The 15,762-nt window shown below is 39.0% G+C and overlaps 1 protein-coding gene across 3 annotated transcripts in view; it reads right to left on the bottom strand.

Annotated features, from left to right (window-relative positions):
- Positions 1–15,762, bottom strand: part of LOC126162426 (aconitate hydratase, mitochondrial-like) — a 79,627-nt gene that overhangs the window by 12,707 nt on the left and 51,158 nt on the right. For all 3 annotated transcript variants that reach the window (XM_049918927.1, XM_049918928.1, XM_049918926.1), the window contains exon 12: positions 367–464. In XM_049918927.1, coding sequence (XP_049774884.1) covers positions 367–464 — 98 coding nt within the window. The remainder of the gene's footprint in view (positions 1–366; positions 465–15,762) is intronic.

The following is a 15,762-nucleotide window of genomic DNA, read 5'->3' as shown; positions in this document are numbered from 1 at the left end:
GATGTAGCGATTAACACATATTGCTATTTGATTTATCTTGAAATACTGTTTAGCCAATAACAAAAATCATACACCATTACCAGTTTCAGTATTGCATGACTGTGTCTGTGTAGTGCCCAAGGCAACTAACATGAATCACTGTTGGCGACAACTAAAATCAGTAATGCTGTAAAGCTACTATGCAGTCTTCTTGATGAATAAATTAATTTTTTAGGGCATTACCAACATTTTTCAAACAACCTTTCACCCTACGATTAAGCTAGCATCTTTTCTGAAAGTTTGTTTTAATGTAATATGAACTTCATGATCCCATTTTCCCTCCAGTTCATGAAAGAAAGCGAACCAAATGATTCATGAGTACCTTACCCTATGAACAGGTTGTTCGAAATGTTATCCAGATGGCCTCGATATTTCAGCCATGGTCCTGCTGCAGAGATGTGATCAGTTGTGCACTTGCCCTCTACCTACAGCAATGAAAATTATATTTAATTTGCAATCAAAACCTATAGCTGTAATGATATTCAATTCTGTGCTTCGTTACAAAAGCTGAAACCAATGAAGAAAAAATATAGTGTAGCCAGGTGTTTTCTTTCAAGAAGCAATTTCTTTCAAGCACCAATTTATAAATTTGTACTAAAATATTTTCTCAAAAATTCTACATGAACTACCAGACAGAAATTATTCTGGTGACAAAAAAAATTTACATTTATAATCAAATTCATGAAAGAAGCAGTTTTTAACATTAAACAAAATGCTATCAGCAACTAATACTGCCAATAACCAGTCAGTATTTTAGTAATTGTACTGTATGTTCCCATATAATTCATATGGGGCTGCAGCATCCTTTGAGTGGTAGTAATGTTTGTACTGAGAGGCTTAATTTGCTCTGTCACAGATATTTAAGTAGAGAATAAATTTAATATAGAATGCACAGGGGTGCAAAATACACACAAGAAGTAAAGTTTACATGGGTATACAAAGGGCCAAATTTTCACAAACTACGCATTTTGTGCCTTTGAGTCGATACTGAACAAAAAATAGTTCCCCAAATTTGAGTGACTCGATGGTTACCATCTCAAAAAATTGTTGGCACTGAAATACATTTGCCCACAGTATACAATAAATTTATGATGTGCATCACTTTTTAGGGACTCAATGAACGCTATTTTGAGGCTCGTTAAGCAATAATTTCAAAAATATAAAAATGTCAAGCCTCTGTCATAAGTCTGTCCCTCATTCACTCTTTTTTCTTCATATCATTGTTGTCCTCATTACTGCTCGATGTCCCCCTTACATTATTCCATCCCAAGATGCCTTCCTTAATTTAAACTGAGCTCTACAGTGCTAAGCCTATCGAGCAAAAGTAATTAGAACAACTTTTCTTATTTTTTTATATATTCTTTCACAACCAGAAACACTACCCAAGTGTGCCCACAGCAAGGGCCAGTTGGGGGCACAGTCAATATCATACAGGTTTTTAACAGAGTTGTTGGAACCGGAGCTACTTCTATGGCTACACCCCCCTCCCCCACCCCCACCCCGCTGCACAATGAATCATCTGGACACCTTTAACCCTACCCTTGATTTTTTAAAGAATCTAACTCCCACGTACACAAGAGCTTCAAAAGTCTGATTATTTTACATGTGAGTTAATGTGTTAAACACACTTAAGCACCAAAGACACTGGTATAGACATTTGTATTCAAATACAGAGATATGTAAACAGGCAGAATATGGCCCTGAGGTCGGCAATGCCTATGTAAGACGACAAGTGTCGAGCACAGTTGTTAGATCGCTTACTGCTGCTACAATGGCAGGTTATCAAGATTTAAGTGAGTTTAAACATGGTGTTAAAGTCAGCACATAAACGATGGGACACGGTATCTCCAAGGTAGCAATGAAGTGGGTATTTTCCCATATGACTATTTCATGAGTGTACCGCGAATATCAGGAATCTGGCAAAACATCGAATCTCCAACATTGCTGTGGCCAGAAAAAGCTCCTGCAAGAATGGGACCAACGATGACTGAAGAGAATTGTTCAACATGACAGAAGTGCAAGTTGCTGCAGATTTCAATGCTGGGTCGTCAAAATGAAACATCATCAATATGGGCTCCCGGAGCCCACTCGTGTACCCTTGATGACTGCACGACACAAAGCACAGGAACATTGGGCTGTTGATGACTGGAAACACGCCTGGTCGGATGAGCCTCATTTCAAATTGTATGAAGTGGATGGACGTGTATGGGTATGGAGACAATCTCATGAACCTATGGAACCTGCATGTCAGCAGGGAACGGTTCAAGCTGGTGGAGGCTCTCCGTAATGGTGTGGGGCATGGTGCAGTTGGAGTGAAATGGGATCACTGATACATCTAGATATGACACTGACAAGTGCCACATAAGCATCCTGTCTGATCACCTGCATCCACTCACATCCATTGTGCATTGCGATGGACTTACACAATTCCAGCTAGACAATGCAACACCCCACACATCCAGAATTGCTAAAGAGTGGCTCCAGCAACACTCTTCCAAGTTTAAACACTTCCTCTGGCCACCAAACTACCTAGACATGAATGTTATTGAGCATATCTGGGACGCCTTGCAACATGCTGCTTAGAAGAGATCTCCACACCCTCGTACGCTTACAGATCTATGGACAGCCCTGCATGATTCATGGCATCAATTCCCTTCAGCACTACTTCAGACATTAAAGTCCATGCCATGTCTTGTTGCGGCACTTCTGCTTGCTCGCTGGGGCCCTACATGACATAAGGCAGGTGTACCAGTTTCTTTGGCTCTTCAGTGTATTTGCTGATAAGAGTTTAAAACATTTATGATGAAGACATAAAACCCTAAACATGTTGGCTTTATTTTACTCCATTATTCACCCACAGACTAATGAAAAATTTAATTATTCACCCATAGACTAATGAAAAATTTAGAAAAGTCTTGAAGTTATGTGTAAAGTTTGCTGGAAGTTGCTAAGTGCTCTCATTCTCAAATACTTGATGAATATAATCTGTGTAATTTGCATACCATGCATTGCCCTGCCTCAAGACATATACACAGTTTCTAACTAGACTAACTGGTTCATTGTGATAAACCTTTAATGTAAGATTATACTGCTTAATGAGTAGATTACATCGGCATTTCAAATTTTTAGAGATGGTCAATAATTATATGACATCCTGAAAATCATATTTTTCGTTGATCCTGGAAGCCGTTAAATAGGGAACCAGCAACTTCATCCATGCACAGTTTTAGCTGTTTAGTAATACGAATGACAGCCTATTGCCTTCAGAACTAAAATATACCACCTAATCCCCTATACCATTTTACAATTTATTATTAGTATTTGCTACATGTCACTGTAAGAAAAGACTGCCGCCAGTGACTACAAAACTACCATTGCTCTTTAAACTCGCAATCCCTATATTTCTACTACGAATACTGTCATTACCCTTTTTTTGTTAGTTCACGAAACTCTTTGAAGAAACCCCTTTTACGGAGCAAGTATCAAATGCAGCTTTCAAATTTCTGTGGCAGAAGGTATGAAAAATCAGTTGATAGAAGTGCTAGACAGTCTACACATGACCAAAAGTAATCAAATGGGATGGAGTCTGCTACATCTGAGTAATGGTGCAACACAAAGGAAAACCCATGCAAACATTTTCCCCCAATCGAAAGCTTCATAAAAATGGTAAAACAGACAAATGGGGCAAAGGAGCTAAGAAGGCAAGAACATCTAGTAACAAATGAGCTCTAAACTCAATTCTGCAAAAAATCTATACATCAATTTAAGAACTAGGTAGCTGGTTTGGATGACAGACAAATGGAGCCGATAAAGAAATTCAGACCAGCTACACTTAAATGGCTTCTGGAATTCTGCAATAACTGCTTAAAACAGAACAATATTCCACAACCATGGAGGAAAACAAAAATAATTGCTATCATGACTCTAGGAAAAGAGTGTTATGATCCTCAGAGCTATGAACCATCTCATTATAATGCCATTTCTGTAAGATATGTGAAGGCATGCTTTTAACTGTCAACAAAGATTGATAGCTTACATATACATGAAAAGGCCAGTTTCAGACCCTAAGGAAACTGCACAGCACAAATAACTCATCTAGGACAGCACACAGGGGACAGGTTTGAAAGGGAGAAGACCACTGGAATCGCATTTATCATCCTTTCATCAGCTCACTATACAGTTGCATTGCATAATGCTTCACAAAACCTACACTCTGACTGAAGACTATGGTTTTATTAGAATAACTGCCACCTTACAGCACAATCGAAGATTATATGTTGAATTCCAAGGAAGACACAGCTGTTGGAGGAACCAAAGAAATCTTTTACTCCCAAGGGAATGATTGTACTGTCACCTGTGCTCTACAACATTTACATAAATGATCAGTCAAAACCTAATCTGTACAAAAGTTACATATATGCTGATGTCTTTGCTTTGACTGAGCAGACAGGTAATTCTTCAGAAACAGAAAAGATGCTGACCAGAGCTCTGGGAATGTTTTCTGATTACTATAACAAGAACCACCTGAAGCTGCACACAGAATTAGGTTTGCATTTTACACCTGTGAAATAAACAGGCAGGAAAAAACAAAGTGATTTGGGAAGGCATCAAGCTAGAACACTGTTTTACACCACTATACTTTGAATCTAACACTCACTGATGGCACTATCTTAATACCAAACTTAAGGCATCAGCCCAAAACATCACATGGAAACTTGGTAGAAATTGGGGTACCTAGCCCCAGCTTGTCCATACTTCTACTATGGCACTCTGTTTCTTGGCTACTGGACATTCCTGTCAGGAAGTAGCTGCAAAAGAAGAGTGTCAAAGAAAACTGAATTACATCCACTAAATGGACATTCTCCACAAAGACCTACGCTGAAGTATAGAAAGAGCTTTTTAGTCAATATCTGCACTAAATATACCAGCCAAGAAAGCCGAATAAGAACTGTGAGCAGCTGATATAAATCATGTCCAAGCAGGGGTAAAGCCAAAAGAATGCTCACCAGCCAGACACAACTTTGACTGGACACAAGGAGATCAATGAACAGGTTACAAATGGGGGTTCATTAATCGGACAGCCAAATGTAATGAGGATACTTACAAGTGCTAACTCTGATGATGTGGAGAAGTACAGACAGTGAATCATCTGTGTCATTATTTATGTTGTCCTTGGAATGAGGAGAGTTGTTCAAGGTACAAGAAAATGCTGTAGCTGTGTCTCTGGGCAAAGACTGATTTCAATTTTGTATGTGCCTCTACATATAAATTCCTTTACTTTCTTGCCTGAAACTGTACATTTCTTGAATCCTATATGTACACTCTTGGAATCTTGGTTCCAATAAATAAATAAATAAGTTCCCTCACCAAGACCCTCCCCTTCCTTCCGCCTCACGTTTCCTTATGTATGTTTAAACCACCCACAGTTACTTTTTGCAAATGGACCCACTTTCTAATGTCCACTAACAACACATATTATGTGCTAGGTATGATACAAATGTCAGCAATGTATCTACTACAGCTAACACTACGCAATTACGTACACCATCAATGAACCGCATTTCTGGAATCAGCCATGCTAATTCAGTGACCACACTATTAGGTCACTTTGCCCAATGGTCAATGACCTCAATCACCTTCTCTCCATCAGCAGAACACTAAGTGGTACTAAGGGCAACAAACTTATGTGGCTTAATCTCTTGTGAAGTCATTCCTGGATACTGCAGCTGCAGTTTTGTCCAAAATGCATCAGACTGATTTGTTCCCCAGTGTTGTTTTGGGCAACTACACCTGATATGTCTGTCAACCAAGCCCCTACTACATCAACAAATTCCTTTGCAGGTCTTCATTTCATACAGATATGTTTCATGTGCACCATGAACTACTGAGAAGTAAATCAGACTGACCAAGGGATTAAAAGAAAAATTGTCTTGATTTTAGGAGAAATTAATTTACTTCTACCTGCACTACATGTGTTTCAATCATTTTGCCACAGTTGTAAATTACATCTTATTTCTTTGTTCCTGTTGGTCTCAATTCCATATATTCTAGTTTCTTCTGTTTGATTACATTTCTTTAACCAATAGTGTACATACTTTCCTGATTTCCAGAGCCACTGGAAATGTCTGTAGGACAAACTTGGAATGCATTGGTTGGTGTCTTAAAGAAATTGTCTGTGAAGCTCAGTAGCACATCTTACTATGCTCTTCTTAAAGCTAGAGCTGGCTTCACAAACAGTAATCTACAGGTCCATATCATACCATACAACCAAGAGACAGACTGGTGGTGGACCTACACTCTGACAGTTTTCAAAGGAAGCCCAAACTTCCTTTTGTTATTAATGTAATTTTAAGCATCAGTTCTATTCAAACAAACAAACAAACCTCCGCCTACACTTATCTCAAAAGATGGCCTTGTGATGTAATTTCCAATCCAGAACATATTACCGATGCTTTATCACTGTGGTACTAGTGTCCTACACAGTTTTACAGCATTTCCAGACAAACCCACACCCTATCAAAGACTCATCCTATGTTTTAGTTGGAATACTGTTCACAGCCACGGTAAATTTCTTGAATAACCAATTTACCGCACCAGCTGTTATTTTTAGTATTAAATCATCTTTTTATTCCATATAATTTGTTACACCATAGTTTTGGCTATGTATCTATTCTCAAGTTAGAATATAATGCATGATGTACTTCAAGAAGGAAGGAAGATTAGGATGGAACTTCCCTTCGACATTGGAATCATTAGAGACAGAGCACAAGCTCTGATTGTTTCAAACTGGAGGAAACTGACTATGCCCTTTCATAGGAACCATCCCAGCATTTGCCTGGGTTTGGTAAATCACTGAACTCCCTCCCGAATGCATGCCCAGTGTGTCAGCAGCTGCTTCTGTCTCTACAGCAGCACAGTGTTTTGTTTGTGATTTTTTTCTTTTTGTTACAGACTTCTATATAGAAGCAACTAATTTTGATTTACGTGTCTGCTTTGTAGCTTACATTTCTTGCATGTTAGTGTATTTAATATGCACACTCCTACATTTAAATAACTGTGTAGTGCAGACATTCCTAGACTTCCTGTTGTTGCATACTACTTGACATTTTTGGAAATTTGGGTGTACCGCTATAGCTTTTTCACATTTTAACGAACATTGAGGTGGGAGAGGGGGAGTGCGGATGGTTGAGAAATGACTGCTGCAGGAATGCTATGGGAGGAAACATTTTGCCACCTTTCTCAGTGCAGACAACACACACACAGTTTTTGTGTCATGTCAATCAACTACTATGTGTGGTAGAAAATGTGACACACACAACTAATAATACTTTGTGGAAGCATCTTTTTTTTAATTTTTTTTGAGAGGTGTTGATGTTAACATGTGCTACTTGCTCACAGCAAATAATACGAAATGAAATTAAGCCTGTTTGGATACAAATGTTGAGTGAGTGAGAGAGGAATGATATTTAAAATATTTATTAAACTTCTACATCTCAAATAATATAATCCTGTTGTGCAAGAGAGTAATAAAGTAAGCATGGAGTATAGTAAATTACAGTCCAAAAAGCAAAAAAATTCAGGATAAATCAAACTGTGCCAGTTAATCAGGCTTCCGAATCAATCTTAGATTTTGATTAAAGAACATCTACATATTTCAGTTGGAAGCATGTTGCGGTTTATCTTTAGTCAGAGCTTCAAAATCTTTCTCGACTGCGTTCAACTTAGTTCTCAAGTTGTCTTCAACACTAAATCTGTCACTGTACTTATTTTTAATGTAAGAAACACTTTTACTCCTGTAAGTAGCAACAAATGACACCAAAAATCAGATTGCTTGTTTTAAAAAACCCTGCTTTTGTTCCCATCATAAAACAAAGCAGTGTTTTCTTTTAGAAAAGATCTTCTATTGAACTGTTTCTAGCCATGTCGATGGGAGTTTCTTTCACGACTACTTCTTATTCGATCATGCTTTGTGTAATGTTCTGGAAACTGCTTTCCAAAACTTTTTTGAAGGACCTCTACATGTGTAATAATGTCTCTAATGAGTAATAATGTGGGAGCTAAGTCTTTGTCTTCCAAAAATGATGTAAGAGTAGGGAATGTTAGAAACTTATTCTTCAGTACTTGTGAACTAAAAAGACTCAACTTCCTTTTGAATCACAATATCCTGTTATCTGCTATTAAAGCTGTTGTGGAGGGGAGAAAAAAATTTGTCACTGGCACCCAAACTCCAGATGTCAGAAAATCAGATCAGTAGCAAACATAGTATGTCAATAGAGTATCAACCAAAACTCTGATTTAATTCGTACTATGTGTTGTCGTCCGGCAGAACGGATGCAAGCATTAATTAAAAGTAACACCAGAACTATGGAGAACATTAAAAGCACAGCTATGAATAACTGACTGACTTTGCTTCCGTGGAGAAGTTAGTAGAATGTTAGATCCTCATGCTAAGGGTCCTGGGTTCAAAGCCTAATGACAATAATTTTTTTATTGTATTATGTGTGAAAGTGTTATACGGGACATGTTTATGACATGTACAATACCTGTTTCGAGTTTACAGCAGTCTTCTCTTGGCAATCTGCTTTCAATTTGTTTCTTTAAAGTAGTGAACCTATAGAGAACATTTGTAGTTTACAGAATATACAATCAGAACAGAAAAATAAAGAAACAACTGTGTCACACGTCCATAAGTAACAGTAATAGTAATAATTACAATTAATAATAAGATCAATAATAAGTGCATAACGTTCAACTAATTATGCATAAGTGCTAGCTGTGGTGGCCGAGCGGTTCTAGGCGCTTCAGTCCGGAACCGCGCGACTGCTATGGTCGCAGGTTCGACTCCTGGATGTGTGTGATGTCCTTAGGTTAGTTAAGTTTAAGTAGTTCTAAATTCTAGGGGGACTGATGACCTCAGTGCTCAGAGCCATTTGACCCATTTGAAACGAAAACAGACTGCCAAAAGAACATTGCTGCAAACTCTGAAAAGTCCTTTTACATGTCAGGTAAATGTTCTCCCATATAACATTTCACACATAAACAGTAAAAAAAAAAGTTATCAGTGGGACTTAAAGGTGGGACCTTTGGTACAATGACTGAACGCTTTACCTTCTCACCCATGTGAGATCTACAATACAATCATTCACATACACATTTTTCATGTGCTCTGTAGCTCTGGTGATACTTTTAATTACAATTTACACACATTCTACTGGTTGATAACACAGAGCATGAACTAAATTGGTGTTTTGGTTCATACTATATCGACACGAAAACATTTGATACCAATCTGAGTGTCTGAAATCTGGAGGTTTGGTTGTGAGAAACATAAAAACCTTAGGCCTAAGTTCAAATACTCAATTTAAAATCTTGCTTCAGTATGAAGAAGCAAACTTTTTACCATCAGTTCTGAAGTTGTAAACAGTCGTAATTGCATTTGTTAAGAACCAAAGATTAAAGTACCAATAGAAAGCAGTGAAGCCTGAATCATTACAGGTACTTAAAGCTGGCTATAGCCTGAGATAAGTTCAGCTAAAATTTTTACAGAGGACCTAATGGTGTTCAGAAAGGATGGTTTAAATACAGTTCGTGGTGGCATGTTTGTTGCTGTTAGTAGTAGTTTATCTTTTAGTGAAAATGAAGTAGATTGAAGAAAATGAAGTATGGGTAGCAGCTTACCTGACAACCAGAATCCATTAATAACTCGTTACTTTTACTAACACTTCTCCCAACTCCCAACTCAAATGATGCATTTGCAGAATGGTTCATAGAACACAAGTGAGTCATTTCAAATAGGTACCCCACTCATACAATTACAGTTGGTGGTGACTTAAATCTATGATGGCCAAAATACCTTTTCAAAGTCAGTGACAGGCACAAAGCATTGTCCAAAATCATACTAGATGTTTTCTCTGAACGTTATTTTGATCGATTAGTTTAGGAGCCAACCAGGTGCAAATGGTTGCGAAAACACACTTTATTTCTTCGCAAGAAATAAGCCTGAGCAAACTGGGAGCATCAAAATGGATATAGGGACTCGTGGCCACCAAGTCATTGTAGGAAGACTGAATACAGTAACAACCAAATCCACCAACAATAAATGAAAACTATATCTAAAACAGCAAATAAAAATGTACTTGTTGTCTTTGTAAGAGACAATCTGAGTCCCTTCCAAAGTTACCGTATTTACTCGAATCTAAGCCGCACTCGAATCTAAGCCGCACCTTAAAAATGAGACTCGAAATAAAGGAAAAAAAAATTTCCCGAATCTAAGCCGCACCCGAAATTTGAGACTCGAAATTCAAGGGGAGATAAAAGTTTTAGGCCGCACCTCCAAATCGAAACAATGTTGGTCCATTATAATACGAGACACAATTTAGGTCGAATGAATGACGATACAGCTACAGTAGTTTGGTTCGAGTCGTAAGCTTAGCAGTTACATTGCTATGCATCAGGCGCTCCGTCCGTATTTATACGGGTGCCCTTCCTTTTTCACGTGCTTCGTCTGGTTTGAATTGATTGCTTATTTTTCTTTGATCTGATAAGTGCCGTTATGTGTTTATGTCACTCTAAGCTGAAAATGCATTACTGTACTGTGTCTTGCATTGTTTGTCGCATTCTGATAATGAGTGTTTACGGCCTGTCACCGCTCGCGGCGTGGCTTGCTCTTGTGCGAGGTTACTTACACTGCTGCTTTATTTGATAATGATCAACAAGAACCAAATAATAGACTGCATATGATGGAAGATGTTCTGAACGAGAGTTTAGCGAACATTTTTCACCATTTGAAAATCTTTGCAGACGCCTCTTTAGTACATTATGTTCTGCACAGAAATTAGAATCATCTTAGATTTAAAAATCTAGTCAATTGCCGTGCTTCATTTCTGACTGTATCACTATTAGGCATAAGAATAATACGAATATGACGAACATGACATGATATGTGTATTCTTCCGCGTTTGCTGTTGTCTCACTGTAGTTTCGTAGTTTATTAGGCAGACAGGATTTAAATGAGACAGCAGCAAACACGAAAGAATACATGGCAAAATGTTTATATTCTTATTATGAAGAGAATACTGCATGTGATTCACAATTCATAAAAGTTCCTAGTAGCAACCATCTCTTCTCACAGGTAGGAAAAAATTCAGGACGTAGAGTTTCCCATATTGACAAACATCCCAAACAGTCTTGCCAGTCGGATTTTCGTAGTACATTGAAATGCTGCTAGAAGATGAACAATACGAAATTTCTATTTACTTCGTTGGATAATGTATGAAAGTGCAGTGGTCGAAACTCGGTGCGGAGAAAAAAGCTCGTTTTCCACCTTTTTTTAAAATTTATTTACTGACGAAGAGGTTTTGGCGCCAGTATTTATCTTTGTGCCTGCAAAACATGCCTGTTGTAGCGCTACATATATTCGATGGCAGAAGTTAGTTGTGGCGGCACCTACCAACATTTTTCAGAACTTCCGTGTACTTTGCACTCGATTCTAAGCCGCAGGCGGTTTTTTGGATTACAAAAACCGGAAAAAAAGTGCGGCTTAGATTCGAGTAAATACGGTACTATGGAAGTTCAGGCCAGGTGAGGCCTAAATTCAAATAAATACACACACCAAAAAAGTTTGCATCACCCTGGTTCCCCGAAATCCTGAATATAGACGTTGACTGTGGATATTGTATCACAGACACAGTCCCCAGTCCCTTTGACTGTTCAGAGATGTCACTAACCCCCCCCCCCCCCCCCCCAATGTAAACAACCATGCATAAGCAGTGCCTATTAGATGGAGGGGGTCCGACAGCCGATCAGTTCCAGTCATTCCACCAGGAAGGAGGTACACAGCTTGTGTTGTCAGTAAGTCACCCACGCCTAGATGGTTCAATCGCTATCTACCAGGAAGGGCTCTCAACAAGGAAAGTGTCCATGTGTCTCGGAGTGAATGAAAGTGATGATGTTCGGTCATGGAGGAGATACAGAGAGACAGGAACCGTTGATGACATACCTCGCTCAGGCTGCCTAAGGGCTACTACTGCAGTGGATGACAGCTACCTACAGATTATGGCTCGAAGGAACCCTGACAGCATCACCAGGTTGAATAATGCTTTTCATGCAACCACAGGACGTCATATTATGACTCAAACTGTGAGAAATAGACTGCATTATGCGTAACTTCACTCCCGACGTCCATGGTGAGGTCCCTCTTTGCAACCACGGCACCATGCAGCGTGGTACAGATGGGACCAACAACAAGCCGAATGGACCACTCAGGATTGGCATCACATTCTCTTCCCCGATGTGTATTGCATATGCCTTCAACCAGACAATCGTCTGAGACATGTTACGACGCAACCCGCTCATGCTGAACGCCTTAGACACACCGTCCAGCGAGGGCAGCATGGTGAGGTTCCCTTTTTTCGGGTGGCATTACGTGGGGCCGACGTACACCGCTGGTTGTCACGGAAGGTGCCATAAGGACTGTACGATACATGAATGCCATCCTCCGACCGATACTGCAACAATATCGGCAGTATATTGGTGAGGCATTCATCTTCATGGATGACAATTCGTGCTCCCATCATGCACATCTTGTGAATGACTTCCTTCAGGAAAATGACATCGCTTGACTAGAGTGGACAGCACGTTCTCCAGACATGAATCCTATCGAACATGGCTGGGATAGACTGAAAAGGCCTGTTTATGGACAACTTGACCCACCAACCATTCTGAGGGTTCTATGCCGAATCGCCGTTGAGGTGTGAGACAATCTGGTTTTCTAAAATCCCTTCACCAAAGAAGACAAAGTAAATGTACCAGAACTCAAATCAAGAACACCTACTAAGATGAGTAACTTACAAGCACTTATCCTATGTGTAGCAAAGCAGCTTGAATCACTTAATAAAGGCAACTCTTCCAGGCCAGACTGTATACCATTTAGATTCCTTTCAGATTATGCAACTATGTGCAACCACTAACTCAACAAAGGACCTGTATATACAAGTTGCACAGGTCACACCAACTGAATTACTAACTCATGTTGCTGACATCAATTTGCAGTTGGATTTTAGAACACACACTGTGTTCAGACTTATGTATTACCTTGAAGAAAACTCTCTGTTGATTCTTAGCCAGCACGGATTTGGTGGGGGGAGGGGGGGGGGGGGGGAGGGGGGGGGGGGGAACCATATTCTTGTGAAACACAACTCGCTCTTTATTCTCATGAAGTAATGAAAGCTGTCAATAGGTATCTAAAACTGATTCCTTATATATCTAGATTTCCAGAAGGCTTTTGACACCATTCCTCATAAGCAGCTTCTAACCAAATGGCTTGCTTATGGAGTATAGTCAGAGTTGCATGGCTGGATTCATAACGTCCTGTCAGAAAGATCACCGTTCATAGTAACTGATGGAAAGCCACCAAGTAAAACAGAAGTGATAGCTGGTGATCCTCAAGACAGAGTTATAAGCTCTCTGCTGTTCGTAACCTATATAAATGATTTACGAGACAATATGAGCAGCCTTCTTAGATTTTTTGCAGGTAATGCTGTCATTTACCATTTAGTAAAGCCATCAGAAGATGAAAACAATTTGCAAAATCATTTAGACATGATATTTGTATGGTGTGAAAAGTAGTAACTGACTTTCAATAACAAAGTATGAATTCGTCCATTGTTGTTGTTGTGGTCCTCAGTCCAGAGACTGGTTTGATGAGTACTAAAAGTAATCCATTAAATTTTAGTTACATAATAAATCACACAAATCTAAAGGCTATGAATTTAACTAAGGATCACAGTTACGAATTACTTAAACTGAAGGAAGAAACAAAGATTGTGTTTTATTAGGGGAACCCTTAGCAGAATAATAGACCTACTAAAGAGACTGCTTACAGTACACTTATCAGCCTCTTCGCAATACTGCTGCGCAGTATGGGGTCTCCACCAGATAGGATTGACAGGGAACATTGAAAAAATTTGAAGAAAGGCAACTCATTTCATATTATCTTGCAATAGAGGAGAGAGTGTCACGGATATGGGACACATGTTGGGCTGGTAATCATTAAAACAATGGCCTTTTTCACTGAGACAAGAATTTTTCACAAAGTGTCAGTAACCTACATTTTCCTCCAAATCCAAAAATATTTTGTTGGCGCCAATGTACATATGAAGAAATGATGACTGTAATAAAATAAAAGAAATCAGAGCTCGTGTGGAATAATTTAAGTGTTTCATTTCCCTGCATGCTGTTCAAGAATGGAACGGTAAAAAAATAATATGAATGTGCTTTAATGAAACCTTTGAATTTAAGCATGAGTTGCAGAGTAGTTGTGCAGATGTAGAAACCATTGTGCACATGAGTTACAGTCAATGTACTTGTTTACATCACACAATTTTAGAAACAGAATGTCAGCCTTGGAATTACAGGCACAGCACTATGACCTGGAGAGACAAGGTTTTGTCGTCCTGGTTCAGTGCTCCACTTGATTATGCTGTGTAATTATTGTTTTTGTGAACAAGTAGTGTTATGCCTATAATTCCATAGCCCGGCCAATACAGCTCTGCTAAAATTGTGGCAAGTACACTGATTGTAATCCAAGTACACACATTTAACATGTCATACGCTACACCTGTGAATGGTTACACAGCCGAAACTAAGTAGTAGTGAACAATATGAACTGAAAAAATAGTTTAACCATAACAATAACAGCCAGTGCAGAAAGCTGATATCATTCAAGAAAGGCATCTTCTATTTCCTGCCTATTCTAAAGCCTTACTACTGAGGAATTATGTCGTGTGACTATGTGGTGACGCAATCCTTTAAACAAATTCTATTCAAATATTTTATCTATAATACTTAGAAGACCAACTGGTCTGTAATATTTGGATGCAATAACATTCTTGTTCTGCCCTTTACTGATAGTCGCTAGTCTTCAAAGGCTTGTGCGTCCTTCCTTTTTGAAGGTGCATAACAGGCTGCAGTAGACAATATCTGCATTAGGTCAGCTGGAGCCCCATTTGCTCTCTATGAAATGCCTCTACCTTTCCATATTTGGTCTGCAACTATGTTGAAATATTTATCCATGTAGCATTTGAATTCTTTTTTCTTCATCACTGCTACAGCTCCCCCCCCCCCCCCCCCCCCCCCCCCCAGTCACTTGTTTCAAATTATAATTTCTGCACTACCTCAAATCAAATACAAGGGACACACAAAGAAGGGCTTCTTGTGGTTTTACTATTCTGTTGCTTTATACGTGACCTATTTCAGTTCTCAAACTGTCTGTTTTATTGTTGCCCAGCACTGGACATCCCAGTTAGCTTCCTTGATTATCTTGCCAGTAATAGAATGCTTTCAATGCTGTTTCATTTCCTGTCCAGTTATGGTGTAGTGTATGATTTTACAAGTCAATTGGTCAATGTTATACCAGTCAATATTCCAGCCATTTACATGGCTCACAACTGTGATATTTGCTAGAGTCGTTGCCTTCTACTTAGCCTGGTAATTCTGCTACAACATGGATTTTGCATTTGTATTGATGGCAACCACAACAGAGACCTTTCTGTCAAATAATAATGAAGTGGAAAAGGCCACTGATCAAGTTCAAAAAGTACAGCAATATTACGTTCTGAAGCATTTGTTGCCTAATGTCCGGTGTAACATTTGCCTGAAAGTGACTGACATCTGATTTCACTGAATCATAGAAAGACTTCACATACAGATTCTTACAGTCACGTA

The sequence above is a fragment of the Schistocerca cancellata genome, chromosome 2 (assembly GCF_023864275.1).
Source record: "Schistocerca cancellata isolate TAMUIC-IGC-003103 chromosome 2, iqSchCanc2.1, whole genome shotgun sequence".
Lineage (NCBI taxonomy): Eukaryota > Metazoa > Arthropoda > Insecta > Orthoptera > Acrididae > Schistocerca > Schistocerca cancellata.
The sequence above is the reverse complement of the archived record's forward strand: the minus strand, read 5'-3'. Positions and strand labels throughout refer to the sequence as shown.